Here is a 23,295-nt window from a genome sequence, read left to right on the forward strand (position 1 = left end):
GAAAGATTAGGTATAAAGAAAGAAAGAAAGAAAGAAAGAAAGAAAGAAAGAAAGAAAGAAAGAAAGAAATATAAGGTATAAAGAAAGAAAGAAAGAAAGAAAGAAAGAAAGAAAGAAAGAAAGAAAGATTAGGTAGAAAGAAAGAATGAAAGAAAAAAGAAAGAAAGATTAGCTAGAAAGAAAGAATGAAAGAAAAAAGAAAGAAAGATTAGCTAGAAAGAAAAAAAGAAAGAAAGAAAGATTGTAAGAAAGAAAGAAAGATTAGGTAGAAAGAAAGAATGAAAGAAAAAAGAAAGAAAGATTAGCTAGAAAGAAAGAAAGATTGTAAGAAAGAAAGAAAGATTAGGTAGAAAGAAAGAATGAAAGAAAGAAAAAAGAAAGAAAGATTAGCTAGAAAGAAAGAAAGAAAGAAAGAAAGATTAGGTATAAAGAAAGAAAGAACGAAAGAAAGATTAGGTAGAAAGAAAGAAAGAAAGAAAGAAAGAAAGAAAGAAAGAAAGAAAGAAAGAAAGAAAGAAAGAAAGAAAGATTAGGTATAAAGAAAGAAAGAACGAAAGAAAGATTAGGTAGAAAGAAAGAAAAGTTAGATAAGTCAGTCAGATAGATAGATAGATAGATAGATAGATAGATAGATAGATAGATAGATAGATAAGTTCAAAAGATAGATAGATATATAGATAGATAGATAGATAGATAGATAGATAGATAAGTTCAAAAGATAGATAGATAGATAGATAGATAGATAGATAGATAGGTTCAAAAGATAGATAATAGATAGATAGATAGATAGATAGATAGATAGATAGATAGATAGATAGATAGATAGATAGATAGATAGATAGATAGATAGATAGAAAGAAAAGGTTTAAAGAGATAGAAAGAAAGAAAGAAAATGTTTAAAGAAAGAAATAAAGAAAGAAAGAAAGAAAGAAAGATTAATTAGTAAGAAAGAAGGAGAAAGAAAGAGAGAAAGAAAGAAAGAGAGAAAGAAAGAAAAAGAAAGATTGATTAGTTGAAAGAAAGAAAGAAAGAAAGAAAGATAGATGATTTACTGATTCAAGCATGATTTACCATAGTTTACCATGATTTACCATGATTTACCATAGTTTACCATAATTTACTATAGTATACCATGATTTACCATGTTCAAGTATGATTTACTGATTCTAGCATGATTTGTCATAGATTACCATCATTTTCCATAGTTTACCATGATTTACTATAGTATACCACGATTTACCATGTTCAAGTATAATTTACTGATTCTAGCATGATTTACCATAGTTTACCATGATTTACCACGATTTACCATAGTTTACCATGATTTACTATAGTATACCATGATTTACCATGTTCAAGTATGATTTATTGATTCTAGCATGATTTACCATAGTTTACCATGATTTACCACGATTTACTATAGTTTACCATGATTTACTATAGTATACCACGATTTGCCATGTTCAAGTATAATTTACTGATTCTAGCATGATTTACCATAGTTTAGCATGATTTACCATAGTTTACCATGATTTACCATGATTTACCATAGTTTACCATTATTTACTATAGTATACCAAGATTTACCATGTTCAAGTATGATTTACTATGATTCTAGCATGATTTACCATATTTTACCACGATTTACCATAGTTTACCATGATTTACCATAGTTTACCATGCTAGCATGATTATCATGTTGCTAGCATGATGCTAGAATTTTTTTACCATGTTGCTAGCATGGTTTACCATGATTTACCATAGTTTACCATGAATTACCACGATTTACCATAGTTTACCATGATTTACTATAGTATACCATGATTTACCACGATTTTCCATAGTTTACCATGATTTACTATAGTATACCATGATTTACCATGTTCAAGTATGATTTACTGATTCTAGCATGATTTAGCATAGTTTACCATGATTTACCACGATTTACCATAGTTTACCATGATTTACTATAGTATACCATGATTTACCATGTTCAAGTATGATTTATTGATTCTAGCATGATTTACCATAGTTTACCATGATTTACCACGATTTACAATAGTTTACCATGATTTACTATAGTATACCATGATTTACCATGTTCAAGTATGATTTATTGATTCTAGCATGATTTACCATAGTTTACCATGATTTACCACGATTTACTATAGTATACCATGATTTACTATAGTATACCACGATTTGCCATGTTCAAGTATAATTTACTGATTCTAGCATGATTTACCACAGTTTAGCATGATTTACCATAGTTTACCATGATTTACCATGATTTACCATGATTTACCATAGTTTACCATTATTTACTGTAGTATACCATGATTTACCATGTTCAAGTATGATTTACTATGATTCTAGCATGATTTACCATAGTTTACCACGATTTACCATAGTTTACCATGATTTACCATAGTTTACCATGCTAGCATGATTATCATGTTGCTAGCATGATGCTAGAATTTTTTTTACCATGTTGCTAGCATGGTTTACCATGATTTACCATAGTTTACCATGATTTACTATAGTATACCATGATTTACCACAATTTACCATAGTTTACCATGATTTACTATAGTATACCATGATTTACCATGTTCAAGTATGATTTACTGATTCTAGCATGATTTAGCATAGTTTAACATGATTTACCATAGTTTACCATGATTTACCACGATTTACCATATTTTACCATGATTTACTATAGTATACCATGATTTACCATGTTCAAGTATGATTTACTGATTCTAGCATGATTTATCATAGATTACCATGATTTACCATAGTTTACCATCATTTACCACGATTTACCATAGTTTACCATGATTTACTATAGTATACCATGATTTACCATGTTCAAGTATGATTTACTGATTCTAGCATGATTTATCAGTTTACCATGATTTACCATAGTTTACCATGATTTACCACGATTTACCATAGTTTACCATGATTTACTATAGTATACCATGATTTACCATGTTCAAGTATGATTTACTGATTCTAGCATGATTTATCATAGATTACCATGATTTACCATAGTTTACCATGATTTACCACGATTTACCATAGTTTACCATGATTTACTATAGTATACCACGATTTACCATGTTCAAGTATGATTTACTGATTCTAGCATGATTTACCATAGTTTAGCATGATTTAGCATAGTTTACCATGATTTACCACGATTTACCATAGTTTACCATGATTTACTATAGTATACCATGATTTACCATGTTCAAGTATGATTTACTGATTCTAACATGATTTATCATAGTTTACCATGATTTACCATAGTTTACCATGATTTACCACGATTTACCATAGTTTACTATGATTTACTATAGTATACCATGATTTACCATGTTCAAGTATGATTTACTGATTGTAGCATAGATAGATAGATAGATAAGGTTTGTAGATAGATAGATAGATAGATAGATAGATAGATAGATAGATAGATAGATAGATAGATAGATAGATAAGGTTTGAAGATAGATAGATAGATAGATAGATAGATAGATAGATAGATAGATAGATAGATAGATAGATAGATAGATAGATAGATAGATAATGTTTGAAGATAGATAGATAATGTTTGAAGATAGATAGATAGATAGATAGATAGATAGATAGATAGATAGATAGATAGATAGATAGATAGATTGGTTAAAAAGATAGATAGATAGATAGATAGATAGATAGATAGATAGATAGATAGATAGATAAGTTAGTTAGAAAGATAGATAGATTAGTAAGAAAGAAAGATAGATAAGTTAGTTAAAAAGATAGATAGATTAGTAAGAACGAAAGAAAGATAGATTAGTAAGAACGAAAGAAAGATAGATTAGTTAGAAAGAAAGATAGAAAGATCGATAGATAGAAAGATAAGTTCGTTAGAAAAAAAGATAGATAAGTTAGAAAGAAAGATAGATAAGTTAGTTAAAAAGATAGATTAGTAAGAAAGAAAGATCGATTAGTTAGTTAGAAAGATAGATAGATTAGTAAGAAAGAAAGAAAGAAAGATAGATAAGTTAGTTAGAAAAAGATAGATTAGTTAAAAAGAAAGAAAGATAGATAAGTTAGTTAGAAAGATAGATAGATTAGTAAGAAAGAAAGAAAGATAGATAAGTTAGTTAAAAAGATAGATTAGTAAGAAAGAAAGAAAGATAGATTAGTTAGTTAGAAAGAAAGATAGATTAGTTAGAAAGAAAGATAGATAGATAAGTTAGTTAGAAAGATAGATAGATTAGTAAGAAAGAAAGATAGATAAGTTAGTTAGAAAGATAGATAGAAAGATAAGTTAGTTAGAAATATAGATAGATAGATAGATAGATAGATAGATAGATAGATAGAAGTTTATTAGGTCATTGAATGGTAGTTTAATTGAGTCTAGGGCTTCAGGGAGTTTAGATTTGAGTTTTTGGCTTGTACACTAATGGGCCACCGTAGTCTTGGCTCAATTTGAGCAGTCTGCCATGTAAGTCTATGGGATTTTTATGGTTTTTAATATTAATTTTTAAGAAAACTGAAAGTCAAATCAGTCTGAAAAGATATAGCACACCAAGTCAGAACAGTCTGAAAGTCTGACCCGAGTTTGGAGTTTGTAGAGTTAAAGCTCTAGGAGGAGTTAGAGTTGATAAATTTTGGGTCAGAAGAATAAGAAGAAGAATAATAACTAGATGCGAAAGTTCGTCGAGACAAACTTTAAGTTGGCTTGAGAAAGTTTGGAGCAGAACGTTTTTTTGCTAGGCGGTTGCTAGGATGTTATGGGTGGTTGCTATGGTGTTGCTAGGGTATTTTGGGCGGTTGCTAGGGTGTTCTGGGTGGTTGCTAGGTGGTTGCTAGGGTGTCCTGGGTGGTTGCTAAGGTCTTTTGGGTGGTTGCTAGGCAGTTGCTAGGGTTTTCTGGGTGGTTGCTAGGCTGTTTTGGGTGGTTGCTAGGCGGTTGCTAGGATATTTCTGATGGTTGCTAGGGTCTTTTGGGTGGTTGCTAGGCGGTTGCTAGGATATTTTGGGTGGTTGCTAGGGTCTTTTGGGTGGTTGCTAGGCGGTTGCTAGGATATTTTAGGTGGTTGCTAGGGTCTTTTGGGTGGTTGCTAGGCGGTTGCTAGGGTCTTTTGGGTGGTTGCTAGGATATTTTAGGTGGTTGCTAGGGTCTTTTGGGTGGTTGCTAGGCGGTTGCTAGGGTCTTTTTTGTGGTTGCTAGGCGGTTGCTAGGGTGTTTTAGGTGGTTGCTAGGATGTTTTGGGTGGTTGCTAGGGTCTTTTGGGTGGTTGCTAGGCGGTTGCTAGGGTGTTTTGGGTGGTTGCTAGGATATTTTGGGTGGTTGCTAGGGTCTTTTGGATGGTTGCTAGGCGATTGCTAGGGTGTTTTGGGTGGTTGCTAGGGTATTTTGGGTGGTTGCTAGGGTCTTTTGGGTGGTTGCTAGGCGGTTGCTAGGGTGTTTTGGGTGGTTGCTAGGATATTTTGGGTGGTTGCTAGGGTCTTTTGGGTGGTTGCTAGGGTCTTTTGGGTGGTTGCTAGGCGGTTGCTAGGGTGTTTTGGGTGGTTGCTAGGGTCTTTTGGGTGGTTGCTAGGCCTTTTGGGTGGTTGCTAGGATATTTTGGGTGGTTGCTAGGGTCTTTTGGGTGGTTGCTAGGGTATTTTGGGTGGTTGCTAGGGTGTTCTGGGTGGTTGCTAGGCGGTTGGTAGGGTGTTCTGGGTGGTTGCTAGGGTCTTTTGGGGAGTTGCTAGGCGGTTGCTAGGATATTTTGGGTAGTTGCTAGGGTCTTTTGGGTGGTTGCTAGGATATTTTCGGTGGTTGCTAGGGTCTTTTGGGTGGTTGCTAGGATATTTTTGGTGGTTGCTAGGGTCTTTTGGGTGGTTGCTAGGCGGTTGCTAGGGTGTTTTGGGTGGTTGCTAGGATATTTTGGGTGGTTGCTAGGTGGTTGCTAGGGTCTTTTGGGTGGTTGCTAGGTGGTTGCTAGGGTGTTATGGGTGGTTGCTAGGTGTTGCTAGGCGGTTGCTAAGGTATTCAGGGTGGTTGATATGGTGTCACTAGGTGGCTGGTAGTTGTCACAGATGGTTACTATGGAGTTTTTATAGAGTTCTTAGCATGATCTTGGCATGATTTAACACTTAACTAATCACTATTAGCATGTAGCTATTCACTGCTAGCATGTGTAGTATGTTGGAAGTGATGTTTGCTAGCATGAGTCAAAAGAGCCAAACCTCATCTCTATACGATGTTCTGATACAGAGATATAGGTCTTACAAAACGGTTGCTAAGGTACTCGAGTTTGGTTGCTATGGAGTTGCTTGGGAGCTGGAAGATTTAAACTTAACAAGTTTATAGTGGTTTGAAGTTTACAGTAGTTTACAGTAGTTTGAAGTTTGACAGATAGATAAATAAGTTAGATAGACACACACACACACACACACAAACACACAAACACACACACACACACCCACTAACTCGCTCACACACTCACTCATAAACTCAGTGTGTGTGTCTGAGTTTAGAGTTTATAAGTGTATAAATTGATGAGTTTATAAGTGTATGAGTTCTTGAGTTTTGAGTTTATAAGTTTAAATCAGTTTAGAGTTTATGTTTAAATGAGATTAAGAGTTCAGAGTTTATTAATTTATGAGTTTAAGAGTTCATAAGTTTATGAATTCATGAGTTTATAAGTTAATTAGTTTATAAGTGTTTATAGTTTAGAGTTTATTAGTTTAAATGAGTCTCAATGGCTCATATAGTATATAGAACGTCAGTTTGGTTTAGTCTTCAAGGTGTTTAGATTTAAATTTTTGTCGGTTTGAATTTTTTAGAACTCCCCAATGTAAGTCAATGGGAGTTTTTGAATGAGTTTTTTCGAGTTTTGATCGTCATTTTTAGGAAAACCGTAAGTCCGATCAGTCTGAAAAGATATAGCATACCGAGTCAGATCAGTTTGAGTGTCTGAGCCGAGTTTGGAGTATGTAGAGTTAAAGCTCTAGGAGGAGTTTGATATAGATTTTTTTAGGGTCAGAAGAAAAATAATAACTAGATGCGAAAGTTCGTCGAGACAAACTTTAAGTTGGCTTGAGAAAGTTTGGACTGGAAAGTTTAAAGTTTAAAGTAGTTTGAAGATTAAAGTAGTTTGAAGTTTAATTTAGTTTAAAGTTTAAAGAAGTTTGAAGTTTAATTTAGTTTAAAGTTTAAAGTAGTTTGAAGTTTAATTTAGTTTAAAGTTTAAATCGGTTTGAAGTTAAAAGTAGTTTAAAGTTTAAAGTAGTTTATAGTTAAAAAGTTGTTGGGGGTTTTCTAGTGGGTTGCTAGGGTGTTCTGGGTGGTTGCTATGGTGTTGCTAGGCGGTTGCTAGGGTATTCTGGGTGGTTGCTAGGGTCTTCTGGGTGGTTGCTATGGTGTTGCTAGGCGGTTGCTAGGGTATTCTGGGTGGTTGCTAGGGTGTTCTGGGTGGTTGCTAGGGTGTTGCTAGGCGGTTGCTAGGGTGTTCTGGGTGGTTGCTAGGTGGTTGCTAGGGTGTTCTGGGTGGTTGCTATGGTGTTACTAGGTGGTTGCTATGGTGTTACTAGGCGGTTGCTAGGGTATTCTGGGTGGTTGCTAGGGTGTTTTGGGTGGTTGCTAGGCGGTTGCTAGGGTGTTCTGGGTGGTTGCTATGGTGTTGCTAGGTGGTTGCTAGGGTATTCTGGGTGGTTGCTAGGCGGTTGCTAGGGTGTTCTGGGTGGTTGCTATGGTGTTACTAGGCGGTTCCTAGGGTATTCTGGGTGGTTGCTAGGCGGTTGCTAGGGTGTTCTGGGTGGTTGCTATGCTGTTGCTAGGCGGTTGCTAGGGTATTCTGGGTGGTTCTTAGGCGGTTGCTAGGGTGTTTTGGGTGGTTGCTAGGGTGTTCTGGGTGGTTGCTATGATGTTGCTAGGCGGTTGCTAGGGTGTTTTGGTGGTTGCTATGGTGTTGCTAGGCGGTTGCTACGGTATTCTGGGTGGTTGCTAGGATGTTGCTAGGGTGTTTTGGTGGTTGCTAGGATGTTGCTAGGCGGTTGCTAGGGTGTTCTGGGTGGCTGCTATCATGTTGCTAGGTGGTTGCTAGGGTGTTTTGGTGGTTGCTATGGTGTTGCTAGGGTATTCTGGGTGGTTGCTAGGTGGTTGCTAGGGTGTTCTGGGTGGTTGCTATGGTGTTACTAGGTGGTTGGTAGTTGTCTCAGATGGTTACTATGGAGTCTTTATAGAGTTCTTAGCATGATCTTGGCATGATATAGCACTTAACTAATTGCTATTAGCATGTAGCTATTCACTGCTAGCATGTAGCATGTTGGAATTGCTGTTTGCTAGCATGAGTCAAAAGAGCCAAACCTCATCTCTATACGATGTTCTGATACAGAGATATAGGTCTTGCAAAACGGTTGCTAGGGTACTCAAGTTTGGTTGCTATGGAGTTGCTTGGGAGCTGGAAGCTTTAAACTTAAGAAGTTTAAAGTGGTTTGTAGTTTAAAGTAGTTTACGAGTTTTGAGTTTACAAGTTTAAATGAGTTTAGAGTTTAAGTTTAAATGAGTTTAGAGTGTGTGTGTGTGTGTGTGTGTGTGTGTGTGTGTGTGTGTGTGTGTGTGTGTGTGTGTTCACACACACACACACACACACACACACACACACACACACACACACTCAGAGTTTATGAGTTTAGAGTTTATAAGTGTATAAATTGATGAGTTTATAAGTGTAAGAGTTTTTGAGTTCAGAGTTTATAAGTTTTAAATGAGTTTAGAGTGTATAAGTTTTAATGAGTTTAGAGTTTATAAGTTTAAATGAGTTTAAGAGTTCAGAGTTTATTAATTTATGAGTTTAAGAGTTCATAAGTCTATGAATTCATGAGTTTATAAGTGAATTAGTTTATAAGTGTATGAGTTTAGAGTTTATTAGTTTAAATGAGCCTCAATGACTCATATAGTATATAGAACGGCAGTTTGGTTTAGTCTTCAAGGTGTTTAGATTTAAATTTTTGTCGGTTGGTGAGTTTGAATCTAAATTTGAATTTTTTAGAACTCCCCATTGTAAGTCAATGGGAGTTTTTCCGAGTTTTGATCATCATTTGTAGGAAAACCGTAAGTCCGATCAGTCTGAAAAGATAAAGCAACTAACTTCAGATCAGTTTGAGTGTGTGAGCCGAGTTTGGAGTATGTAGAGTTAAAGCTCTAGGACGAGTTTGAGTCAACAGTTTTTAACAGAAGAATAATAATAATAATAATAATAATAAGTTTAAATAGGATTTCAGTAAGTTGGCTCTCTCAAGCCAACTTAATAAGTTTAAATAGGATTTCAATATGTTGGCTTTCTCAAGCCAACTTAATAAGTTTAAATAGGATTTCAGTAAGTTGGCTTTCTCAAGCCAACTTAATAAGTTTAAATAGGATTTCAGTAAGTTGGCTTTCTCAAGCCAACTTAATTATTTATGTACAGCTGACGATCTCAATTCAGAGAGAAAAACCTAAAATATATGAAATGACCAAATAAAGGCCTAATTTCCTGTAAACAATCTATCAGACGTTCAAATCAAGAGAAACGAAGCAATATTACACTGTGATCTGCTTGTGACAGTAACAATCAAACACACACACTCTACATATCATATCACTGATTTACACATGCTAATGACCCACTGACATCTTCAACGAAAACGAAACAAACACTTTAGTCTCTCAAAATTTAGCAAACAACATAAAATTAAAACAATACCTTGTGCCCTTCATCAGCCAGGAGCTAAGAACGAAGTAGAAAGAAACCCTTTTGAAGCTATCTTTTCGGTGATTGGAGAACTCTCATCTCACTTCCCTGGTAGCTTTAATCAGAATGACGCGTCACATAGAAAGTGCGCCAACATACACACAGCGCGCGCGCCCGCTGAACTTCCTTTCACGGACTTCAAAATAAGAGCATGTGAGGTAAGTAACTGACGCTCTTGTAAGACAACAATAAAAATACAATGTCACAATAAGCATTCAGCGAAAAACATTAATAAACCAAAACAAACAAATAAAGATTTTTTATGTTTTGTTTTTTAGCTCAGGTTTAACATTTGGCTTAGGTTTAGTAAGAGTCCCTTTTAGTAAGGCATTCCATAACCACACTGCCCTCTATGGCTGGAGATAAAGGAGACGGCCCACTTCGGAGATAGGGAGATTTAATGGTCCTTTACATACAATATAGCCTGCGATTGGTCAAAAAAGAATAATACCATTTTATAATAGATGGATTGACTTTAAATCATTCAGCCTTGCAATTAAAAGATGTGGTTCCAACATATTAAAAGTTGAGCTAAAATCTACAAATAAAAGACGTGCATACGAGCTAGGATCCTCTAGATGCCTATTTATGAAATGTGTTATAGCTATAACAGCATCATCTGTACTTCTATTGCTCCTATAAGCAAACTGAAATGGGTCTGATAGACCACTCACGTCTGTTTTTACTAAATTAATCATAATTTTCTCCAAACACTTCATTATTATTGAAGTAAGTGCTACTGGACGATAATCATTATTCTCCTTACAGCTAGCCTTTTCTGGGACAGGGATAATAGTGGAGCTCTTCCACATAGAGGGAACTGTATGCGTGTCTATAGATTTCTGAAAAATAGGGCACCAGGCTTCGGCCAGCTCTCTACTACAAGATTTTAGTAACCGCCCAGAGATGCCGTCCGGCCCCGAAGCCTTGTTAGGACAGACCTGTGAAAACAGTCTCTCCACCATGTTCTGGTCAATAATTGTTTTAGGATTATCCGATATAGACAAGGCATCCAGTGCATTTGCCTGCTCCTGTGAGAAGTCTCTTACATCAAATCTACAATAAAAGTCGTTCAGCTCATTTGCCTTTGCAAATCACATTAATAGATCTCACATCTCATCTATCACACTGATAGATCTTTTGTCATGTTTGTCATATATTTTATAGAATCCCATAATTCTTTGGTATTCATAGTCAAACAATGGGCCTCAAATTTCTCCCTCTCCTTTCTCCTAGCTTTCCTTAGTTTATAATTCAGTTCCTTCTGTACATCTTTCATAGCTGCAAGGTCTCCTCTCCTAAAAGCCATTTTTTTCTGTACTATGCACTCCTTAATTTCCTTAGAGATATAAGATTTATTGTTTGGATATATAGTTATTATTTTTTGGTCTAACACATTATCTTTACAGAAAAGTATATAATCTGTCATAGTCTCTACGGCCTCCTCTAGATCCAAACTTTGAGAGACGTTCCAGTCAGTGCAAGAGAAGCATCCTTTTAACGTTTCAATTCCATCATCATTCCACACATATACAGTTTTAGTTTGTGGTTTACTGCTCCTAAGCATGGACTTATATGTCGGAATTAAATGGACAGCATTATGATCAGAGGAGCCTAATGGCAATTTAACCTTAGCTGTATAGGCATTCTTAAAGGACAAGTTCGGTATTTTACACTTAAAGCCGTGTTTACAGATCGTTTCTGATGAAATAGAACGGTTAAGATTAAAATTTGGACAGATGCTGCTGTCCCGAGAGTTTTAGGTTTCTTTCGCTTTCCCCAAAACCTCCACAATGGGTGTCTAGGTGCAATGGAACAATCCTTCCTAAAACGCATTAAACTTTCGTTTACAAAGACGTGAAACTCACCGAGTGGTCAGGGGTGTTCACTGTTATGTTCACACAAAAATCGCTGCAAAAGATGCTTTCCAACAGGTGTTTTACCATTCGTTGTAAAACTGTGGACCTATTTTTCCAAACGCCTCACACCCGTAGATTCTTCCGTTGAGAGCTTGAATAATAGACACTCCAGCCCAGTTGGTGGCGATAATGCACCTTTGCAAGCAAACCACTGGCATTTGTTTGCGATCCGCCGTAAAAAAAAAAAAAACACAAGAAGAAGAAGAAGAAGAAGAAGAAAACAACCCTATTCCAGTTTCTGCGAGGAGTAATACCGTACCTCACAGCACATCCAATGCAAGTCAATGGAGTTGGACAAAAACTACGATAAAACCTGTTGGAAAGCATATTTTGCAGCGATTTTTGTATGAGCATATCAGTGAACACCCCTGACCACTCGGTGAGTTTCACGTCTTTGTAAATGAAAGTTTAATGCGTTTTAGGAAGGACTGTTCCAGTGCACCTAGACACCCATTCTGGATGTTGATCATTCTTGTTCACAGCAAGGGAAATGTTTGGAATAACACGTAGGACTGTGTGCGGCACAGCTTGCCCTTTATATTGTACAACAGACCAATTAAATTAGGCAGAATAACTTTTTATATATTTGGTTGACTGTGTTTCATTTTGATAATGAGCAGTCTGCGATATGAAGCAACGCCAGAACTGATAGCCTAATATGTTGTGTGAGAGCGCGATGCGCGAGCGCCATCACTTGGATTTGTTCCACTGCTGGGAAATAACTTAATACTCTGTTATTTATAGTCATACAGATAATATGACATCATCCGAAACAGTAAAATGTATTATTTTTAGCGCGTCTCTGTCTCTTTAGATCTTTCTGGCGCTCACCAAAAATGAACCAAAATACAGAGAATAGCCTTCTTGGCGCGCCTACTTTTGAAAGTCGACATTTAGATTATTTAACGTTATATGCATTATATATGCCTGAGTCACTTTGGAATAAATCACAGCGTGTTTCATGATAAAACGTGACTTAGCCTATACAGTCCGGAAATAGGTTATAGCAAATTCAGAGCAACTGCTGCTGGTCTACACAGAGAAAAAGCCCTTAGGCTCTTCTGTTGTGCCGAGCTATTCGTTAGTCTAGTTGTTTGATGAGAAAATTAAATGTAGCCTATAGTTGCAATACACGAGTTTTGTAAGCTCCGTGCAACTGCTGCAGCGGACTATTATTAGGCTACTAGAATATTAGAAATCTAATACTCAAGCTGTTTTCTCATTTTTCTACTCTTAATATTAAATAAAAAATCGACTGAACGAAAGATACACGGATTCTCTTGAAGCACCACCGCGTTTGCGGCAGAAAACTACTGCACTGCAGCCAGAATGCTCTGTTCGACTTATCTGAGATCCTTTACTCTTCCCTGTGGATGACCTGTGACCTACTTTCTGTAAGATCTGAATTTTTGAACTTGAATTTTTGAACTTGAATTTTAAAAAAAACTGAATTTGAAGTTCCGAATTTCTTCATCTTGAAAACTTGAATCTGTATTTTTTTTAATCTGAATATTTGCAGTATATGAATTCAGAACAAAAAAACTAGCTGTTTGAAAATACATGTCTATAAAATTCAGCCATAAAAACATTTCAATTTGTTAAATTTCAAATGTTCAATATTCGTTTAAAAAAATCAAATTCAGAACTATTTAAACTACCACCTAAAATTCAATTTTGTTAGATTACACTTGTAAATAATTCAAATTTACACAATTCAAATTCAAATCATATTGTCATATTTTAAGCTCCATACAGAGAGTGAGTTGGTCTACTCTAGAGTATGAATATGACATCTTCAAGCTACTCCCCTTCACCTTTACCAGTGAATATGTTCATATTACATTTTTATTGTTAGTTTGAATTACATTAATGTGACAGACAGCATTCGCTGATGTTGACCAAGCTAGCGCCAACGTAACCAGAGCTGCCAACTCTCACGCATTCACTGTGAGACACACGCAAACACTTTTCACACGCTCTCACGCCACACATCAATATTCTCACGCCACATCAATATTCTCACGCCACACATCAATATTCTCACGCACAGAAAAATCGCGAAGCAAAGAGGACACGGAGACCGACAGACTAGACCGAGCAGGTTAGTTATGATATAAAAAAAATCTCAGCTCTCAGATTCTGTCAATTTTATTACGCAATTCAAACAATAAATACCGTTTTGGCGCTTGTAAATGTTACACGACAGATCCCTAGCGCACGTGAACCGATCATCTCTACTAATAGTAAAAAAACACGAACACTGTTGAAAGATACAGTAGGCTACAACTTACCAAAATGTATTCCTCATACATAATATCGACCAATCAGTGTTTTTTATCAGCGTGAAGAGGTCAATAACAGCTGGAGAACAATTATGTCAGATTTACCTCAGGAAAGCCATTTAATAAACATAATATAGGTCACGTAGTTGGCAAGAAGAAAAGAGCTATAGAGATTGTGCTATATATGTGTACTATTACAATACTATATTTATGTACGTTATATATACGTTTATCGAACAGCCTTCGATACATTTCTATGTTATAACTTCCCGAAAAAACTACACAAACATATAAAACAAACTTCTAACGAAATACTAACAGCATCCAAAAGAAATGTTGCAAGTTCGGAGTCGAACCTCATCTCTTTCATGTCCATTAGTTGTCTCCAGCGATGGAAAGCAGTGCCAATGTTTACTCTGGTTCTGTTCCTTTTTTATCATATTTTATTTGAATGTAGTAGTGGCCTGTACTTTCCACACGATTGACATCAGGTTCAAGTACGCCCACAAGCCGTGCGAGTTATTCGTGTATTGCATGTTTGGCTGGTGGTTATGTTGCCCGCATACCGCCTCCCATTGCCGAAACTGGTATTACGACACCTGTCGGGCCGTGGCTAGTAATGCTAATGCTAATTCAGGTTGATATCTCTGCAGCACTATAACTTGTCATTTTTTTAATGACATCATCGCCCTTATTTCTTCTCATTCTTTTGATGCATGTAGCGTGTATTTTTACCTCAATTCTGACACATGGCACCTTTAATACAATGCACATTGAATTTGTCATTTCTACAACTTTTATAGCACTTCAATTGTAAAAATTGTGAGCCTGACATATTACATTTATTATCATCAGCACTCCATGTTCAAAGATTTACTAGCTGTCAGTTCATCTCTTATACGCTGCTGCCATCTAGTGGCTGTTAGTTGTAACTCTAAAAGTATGGGGAACTGCTTAATGTCTGTTTAGTAATTCATATTTTATCCTTCATTTGCTCTCCAGAAGCCATATTTGAGCACACACACACACACACACACACACACACACACACACACACACACGTAGATTCCTTTAAATGTTAAGGGGAAGATTAAAAAAGAGAAACTGGATCTGTGAATTCTCACAGAATCACAATTGAATTCATATCTTGCTACTCAGTCAGAATCTTATTAACCTGGAGTCCCAGTCTCTGTCACAATAACCATATATGTAATGTTTTAGGCCTATTGGCAGACATCCGTTTAAAATGTAGGCAATGGCATATAAAGAAGCTTTTCTCCATATCCACTTCAGTTTCTTAGCTTGCACTTTAATTATTGATTAGGCTACTTCTGTACTGGTTTGCGCTTGGCAAAGATGTTCAGATATCTCTATGCCTAGTAGACCTACACCAAACGCTCATTAAAAAAGTTTTGCGAAAAATCTGTAATGGAAACGCCCCTAGTGACATTTTCATGTGAGAGTAACGTATGATCTTACCCCAGTTTCTCCAGTTTACAGTGAGGATTCGCCAGTACAGCAGAAAACAGCTTCACTCCTGAGTCTCCTAGTTTATTCAGAGACAGATCCAGTTCTCTCAGGTGTGAGGGGTTTGATCTCAGAGCTGAAGCCAGAGCAGCACAACCTTCATCTGTCACACCACAACTATACAACCTGTAGAGAACAATGACACACTCTTCACTCTCTCAGATCAAAACAGAAATCTTTGAAGTGTGACTCATATTTTTTGTTAAACCATTAATTTATAATGTTTAAGTAAGAACTGTTATAATGTTTTAACAGTGATGCTTGTTCTCAGTGTTACTTACCGAGCGCATCTAGTTGCTGTAACCACAGGCATCAGCTTCTGGAGAACTTCATCTGCTGTGTTCTGTGTGGCACTAATTGAAAATAAAAATTATTTAAAGTTAATCACAACCTTCATCTGTCACACCACACACCCTCAACCTGTAGAGAACAATGACACACTCTTCACTCTCTCAGATCAAAACAGAAATCTTTGCTTTTCTTGATTATGTTTATAATTTGTGCAATATCTCTTTTTTTAAACAATGAATTCAATATATCAGTAAATTTAACTGTTATTGTAAGAGATTATGTCTCTATGTGAGGGAGAAAGATTATATGAAACTGATCAAATGGAATACATTGAATACATTACATCCATTAAATATAAATGTTTATATGCATACATTACAAATGCATATATTTGAATATAAATTTCTCACACATATATCATAAAAACTGGTTAAGTAGATCACAAATCAGGTCAGATAGGTAAGAGCTTAAATGTGACTCATATTTTTTGTTAAACCATTAATTTATAATGTTTAAGTAAGAACTGTTATAATGTTTTAACAGTGATGCTTGTTCTCAGTGTTACTTACAGAGCGCATCTAGTTGCTGCAACCACAGGCATCAGCTTCTGGAGAACTTCATCTCCTGTGTTCTGTGTGGCACTAATTGAAAATAAAAATTATTTAAAGTAAAAGTTCATTATTATTATTAATAATAATAATAATAATAATAAATATCATAAGTAAATAATACATTATACCTTCCTAAATACCCTCAAATAATTGTTTTAATGAAACACTGCTTTATAAAGGACATGTGAAAAAGTGGTTTTATATCTATAACTGTAGAAGCCTCGTATTCAGCCGTCACTGATTAGTCTCTTCTTCTTCTCGTTAGTGTTGCTGTGGCAGGGCTATTAGTCTGCATTTACACTACAACACTATTATGACACATCAGGTTTGTTTGTCCTGTCCGTTGCTATGGTTATCACCATGGAGACATTTAACTCCCGAGTCGGGCGGGGGGGCAAGAAAAGTCTTTTTGTACCTGCATCAGCAAATTATTCCTAGAAATTAAGCACACGAGTTTGTTTGCTTGTTACTTGCTTATTTACATACTTGTTCATTTAATAATTTAATTAGTTTTATTGTCACAGGAAATGATGCGCACAAAATGTGAATCATTGTCCTTCATTTTGCCAGCAACTGGTGATAAAGAAAAATGATGATGAGACATTAATCTAATTTATTTTCTTAATACTTCTCTTGTATAATAATAATATTAAAACTTCATTTAGGAAAAATACTTCCTATTAAATATCTTTATATTAACTGGCTTTTTTATGAATGCAATACAGTGACTGACAGCCGTCTGTGTCTCCCAGTGTCTTACATTATTGTCAGTTTAGTGTTCAGTGATTCATTTACACAGAAACAAAAGATAACATGTATGCCTTCATCTCCGAATACATTATCTGTGTCTTACATTTCATAATGAACTCAGATAAACTCAGTGCCGACTCGTTTTCCATCAGTTCTTTTACATTAATTAGAATGTGTGCAAAGGATTGTGGGAGATTGAAGAACACGAAGGATAAACTTGATGCATCCTTCAAAATGAGCTGAATTAAAGACACAAAATGAAGTCTGTCTTCAAAACATCCTTCAAACTGAGACGGCCTTCAGAGGCGCTTGATGACGTGGCAGTCGAGATATGCAGTCTTACTAGGACACAGCCACGGTTTGAGGAACACACGCAAATGATCTACAATATCCCAGAAATCAGTCTGTGCCCCGTGATTTAAACACCTCTGATCTCTGAGTTTCTCTTTGTTCATAATGTTTTAGACTGTAATGATTGCACTCAGTGTTACTTACCGATCAGTTCTGCCTCCAATTAAGCTGTACAGGTCAAACCCCTGCAGTGTCTTCTCTGAGGACAACAACACAAACACTAAAGCTGACCACTGAGACGAGGAGAGTTTCACATCACATAATCCTCTAGACGTATGAGGTTCAGCTTCGTTCACTAGAGAAAGATCACCCAGTTCATTCAGACAGTGAAACAGATTGATGTATTTATCTGGAGAGGGATTCTCACTGATCTTTTCTTTAATATAGTCAGCTGTTCTCTTATTGCTGTGAGACCTGTTTGCTGTCTGTGTCTTCAGCTCTTGTAAGAGACTCTGGTTAGACTCCACTGACAGACCCAGAAGGAAACGAAGGAAAAGGTCCAGATGCCCATTTTTACTGTGTAAAGCCTCATCCACAGCTCTCTGATGGACATCCGATAGGGAAACTCTGCCTCCATTAGTTGGTTTGGTAATCTGGTCAAACACATTGATGTTATTGTTGATAAAGGAGAGATGCACATATAGAGCTGCTAGATGTTCCTGAATGCTCAGATGAACAAAGCTGAAGACTTTCCCCTGACACAAGCCCAACTCCTCTCTGAAGATCTGAGTGCACAATCCTGAGTAAACTGATGCTTCTGCCTCATCAATGCCACACTCGCTCAGGTCTTCCTCATAGAAGATCAGGTTGCCTTTCTCAAGCTGCAGATAAGCCAGTTTCCCCAGTTTGACAATCATGTCTTCATCTTTCACTTTCTTCTCATAGTCCTTCTCATGTTTGATGTTGGTCTGAATGAGCAGGAAGTGTGTGTACATCTGAGTGAGAGTCTTGGGAATCTCTCCTCTCCGTGATTTCCTCAACATCTCCTCTAGAACAGTGGCTGAGATCCAGCAGAACACTGGGATGTGGCACATAATAAAGAGGCTCCTCGAGGACTTCAGGTGTGAGATGATCCTGCGGGCCAGACTCTGATCACTGATTCTCTTCCTGAAGTATTCCTGCTTCTGTGTGTCACTGAAGCCTCGTACCTCTGTCACTCGATGGACACACTCAGAGGGGACGAGATCCGCTGCTGCTGGTCTGGAGGTGATCCAGATGAGAGACGAGGGAAGCAGATTCCCCTCAATGAGGTTCTTCAGCAGCTCGTCCACTGAGGCTGATTCAGATATATCACACAACCTCACATCGCTCTTAAAGTCCAGAGACAGACGACACTCATCCAGACCATCAAAGATGAACAACACTTTATACTCATCACTGGATATTTCCATTTCTTTAGTTTCGGGGAAAAAGAGATGAAGAAGATCTGAAAGACTGAGTGTTTTGTCCTTCATCAAGTTGAGCTCTCTGAAAGCGAGTGGAAATATGAGCTGGACGTCCTGATTCTCTTTCCCTTCAGCCCAGTCCAGGATGAGCTTCTGCACAGAGACTGTTTTCCCAATGCCAGCGACTCCCTTTGTCAGCACAGTTCTGATGGGTTTGTCTTGTCCAGGTAAAGGTCTAAAGATGTCACTGCATTTGATCGGTGTGTCCTCTGTTTCTGCTCTCCTGGACTGTGTCTCGATCTGTCTCACCTCATGCTCATTATTGATCTCTCCACTTCCACTCTCTGTGATGTAGAGCTCTGTGTAGATCTCATTCAGGAGTGTTGGGTTTCCCCGCTTTGATATTCCCTCATACAAACACTCAAACTTCTGTCTCAGATTTGATCTCAATGTGTTGAGGACTTCAGCAGGATTAGAGTCATGGCTGTAAGATTAAAATACCACATTATTACACAAGTCAGAGAAGTAAATAGCCATCAATTACAACACTATTTATGGGACACAGAACATCATTAGGTTTCTGAAATGTGTAAATCATTAATCATGTGTGTGAGTGATGTGTGATGTGAATTGCAGCACCTAAAATTAAACAACAACAACAACAACAAAGTCCTGAATTTTACCTGAAACCAGGAAACATGCTTTCATTAAAGTCTTGTGGTTGAATCACAGGCTTGGACACAGTTTTGTTTTTAACTGGTCTGGATGGAAGAGTTGACCTTAAATCAGAATGAAGAGGGTAAAGAATCAGACACACTGATATTGATGTAATTGTGTCATTAACTGAGTAACAGACCAACAGCTTTTACAGTGTGTGAATGTATTAACAATACAACACATAGAGCTTTACACAAGAGCACAATGATGATCATTAATAGACCGAAACCAGCAAGATTGTAACTCATTAAACTGCTGTATATTAATAACAATTTCATACAAATGAAATACAATAAGCACATCTTTTATATAAATGATATACCTGAGATCAGGCCGTTTGTCTCCACTCTTAAAGTTTAGTGGCTTCTCCATAGAGCAGTTACTCTTCATAGACACACAGCTGGACTCTGGTTTTAATCTCTTCTGCTGGACTGAACTGGTTTTAAAACTAAGTAAAATATAAAGAATACAGACTTATAAAAGACCACATAAATGTTGTGTACTTTTGCTTTAATGTCTGTAACTGGTTTGCACTGTTTCAAACTTTGATTACAATTATTTTGAGAAATTAACTCACTGGTTTAAAAATGTTAAGCATGATTCAACAATTGTACCAAAGCGACTGAGAAAACCGGTAATATTAGGAATTAGGAATTCAAAGCAAACAAATTGAAATCAACTATAGAATTATAGAATGATTCAACTCAGATGAACATCAACCATGATCACATGACTCTTCTCAAAGGCACAATGGAGGACGAAGGCTCGACCGACTAAAGAGACCAATGTTTAGCTGACCTTTAAAGATAAACCACCTTACTGTACTCTAGTAACGCTACTCTTGCTGTGAAACATCACTGTTCTGACCAGACACCGTGAAGCTTTCAACAAATCTGAACCCGTATTTATCAAGCCTCTGAGAATTACTCACAAGAACACTGCTAAGAATGGACTTAAGAGTAAAACAACTCTTGGCTCAAAGCTGTGCTTAGAAGTTAGTTATCAAGCATCTCAGTCGTAATTTAAGTGAAGTGTAGGACTAAATCTTAAGTGTCAGTCTTAGAGATGATTCACAACACTTTGCTGTGCCACAAACGGGATTTTGGATGATGACATAGGCATGGACCAATCACTGAATAGATTTCCTTATTTAAGAATATGCTCAGATAAATTCCCATTGAATGGTGAAATTCCTAAGAGGAGTTTACATTCAACACTAATAATCATTCAATACATAATTTTCAAAAGAATACATTGTGATACTCATTGCAGGGCTGTACAGTTACGGAAAGATTGGTCTGTGCGATGAATAAATGCGTGCGATACAGTTTTGTAAACTCCGTTACTTGTGTTTGTTTCCAGACATGATAACAGTCGTTTTATACTTGTGCTTATGCGATATCACGATTTTTGATCGTGGATGATTTAATGTCTCCACGATCAGCTTTTGAAGAAATATGGCAGTATCACATTCTATCAGCTGCAGTTCTGGCGCTCAGTCCCAATACTGTAAAACTCACATCACATGTTAACGCAGCGCTAGAGTTACACTCACAGGACTCTGCACTAGGGATGGCTCGATCCCACAATTTGGGTTTCGGTACGATACCAGAACCTAATACTTCGGTATCGATACTAAATCAATACCACAGCTGACAAATAACTAGCCTCAAAATTGAAGTGAGTTGAAACAATTTTATTAAAAAACACTGCTTGAAACTCTGCTGTATCGAATGTGCAAACAAAAAGTATCAAAATGTTAAGAAAAAATAACTAAAAGACAGTCAGGGAACATACAGTAGGTTAAATTTAGATTTTGGGGGGAAAAAAACTGAAATGATACAATTAAAATAGGTTAATATCTATAATAATTGATTAATATAGAATAATAATAGAATAATGAAATTACATGTAAACCATTAGCTGTCATGCATCAACAGAGAATTATCAACATTTATAGCATTTATTCATCTTGGTTTGATTACTGTTTGGTTTGTGTTTGGGTTCATATTAGTTTAATGCATTGCATAATATTAACATGCCAAACATGTATTAGTATATTTAAATAATAATTACTGATTGATCTAGATTAATAAATGCTAAAATACTGTTAGGTCAGGTTACCTAATGAATGTTGATAAATGTATCTGAAATGTAAAGTGTTATTCTAACATTCATATTAGTAATATCCATATATTACTATTACTCTCTCTCTCTCTCGGCTGATTCCTCTAGGGGTCGCCACAGCAGCAGCCATTCATTTTACTATCACTAATCTCAAAAATGATGAGACCTAAACTTCATTGGTTCTAGCGTGTCATGCAAGCACATTTGAGCTTTCGTGTTTACCGTGTCATATTTAATTGATAAGCTCTGATGTAACTTATGTGCGCTGATCAGTGTTGTGAATAAAAGTCTAAATGAAATCAGTTGAATGACGGACTCACCTGTCGATCTCTGAACTCTTTGAACAAGTCAGGATGAGCAAGTGACAGTGCTTAGCCAGATTTGATGTGTTGCCTCCCGTGGCTAATTTAAAGCAGCGTTTGTGGAGTGGTGCATTGAGGTCTGTTGCTTCACCTTTCTCATTACTTTTGTAGGCAAAGTAATGCCATATTTCACTCCTACTGCTCTCTTTATTTATTCATTTCGGGCGTGTAGAATGAGCTTCATCTGTTTGATCCATCGTGTTCCTCCGTTTGCCGGTTTTGCGTGACCCGCGTCAGTTTGGATAGCGCACTGCCGCCTAGCGCATAGTTCGAATTACAGGGGGTACTGAAATATCCTACTGGGGGTACTGAAATGTCCCAAAGGGACAGAAATATCAGTTTTGGGGGGGGGGGGGGGGGGGTCAGATAATTTTTCTGATATTGTGAAAAAATATAATTACAGTTACAATACAAGTCAACTCCTATTTTCACTGTAGGAACATTTTAATGTAAAGCGATTTCAAACACCCCTATTGTGGACCGTACCATTTTTAACCACCGTGGCTAGAAGCAACGGAGATAGAGAACGACTTCAACTTCTCAAGCAAGTGTCAACGTTTAATGACAAAACGCTAGTTTCATAAAGTATCATTCTTTTCAACATTCCTTATTTGTATATTCAAAAATATTTAAAATAATCTAATTTAATACAGTTATAATTTTTCAGTGTAAATTATTTAATTTTATTGGTAACAGCCTAGTGTCTAATTATTTTAATTGAATATATTTATCAAATTTAAGAATTTGAAATGAAAGATGGAGCATACACTTAATAAAAATTAGGGGAAAATGCCCTTTATAAAGGTACAAAACATTATTCTGAGTGTTTTCAAACAGTGATGTAATGAAACATTGACAATTTAAGTTTGAAGGGAGTAAAGCCTCTGTTTAAGCTATTAAGGAAATGTAATTTTTCCAAAAGAAGAACTTTTATTTTAAATAAATGTTCATTTTAAAGCAGCCTACTTCAGTGTGATATGTTACCATATTATCGAATTTGAATAATTGTAATGTGATGATCAGATGCAGATATCTAAATCAAAGAATATGGGCGGTTTGCGGGTGGATTATTTATTTTTAATAGTGGATTCGGGTGACTCAAAGTGCACCAGATTAATGAATTTATCTTTAAAATGCACAACATTTTCTTCTGGGGGGGCATGCCCCCGGACCCCCCTACAGATACCAAGCTCCA

At 36.4% G+C, this 23,295-nt stretch overlaps 1 protein-coding gene across 1 annotated transcript in view; it reads right to left on the bottom strand.

Moving 5' to 3' along the window:
* LOC311302519 (uncharacterized protein) overlaps positions 1-23,295 on the bottom strand; it is a 1,110,603-nt gene that overhangs the window by 1,083,321 nt on the left and 3,987 nt on the right. The window contains exons 4-9 of the mRNA XM_084428464.1: positions 19,934-20,059; positions 19,578-19,673; positions 17,654-19,378; positions 16,367-16,438; positions 15,788-15,859; positions 15,459-15,632 (exon numbers count right to left, since the gene is read on the bottom strand). Coding sequence (XP_084284590.1) covers positions 15,459-15,632; positions 15,788-15,859; positions 16,367-16,438; positions 17,654-19,378; positions 19,578-19,673; positions 19,934-20,059 — 2,265 coding nt within the window. The remainder of the gene's footprint in view (positions 1-15,458; positions 15,633-15,787; positions 15,860-16,366; positions 16,439-17,653; positions 19,379-19,577; positions 19,674-19,933; positions 20,060-23,295) is intronic.

Source organism: Rutilus rutilus (assembly GCF_951802725.1).
Source record: "Rutilus rutilus genome assembly, chromosome: 13".
Classification (NCBI taxonomy): Eukaryota; Metazoa; Chordata; class Actinopteri; order Cypriniformes; family Leuciscidae; genus Rutilus; species Rutilus rutilus.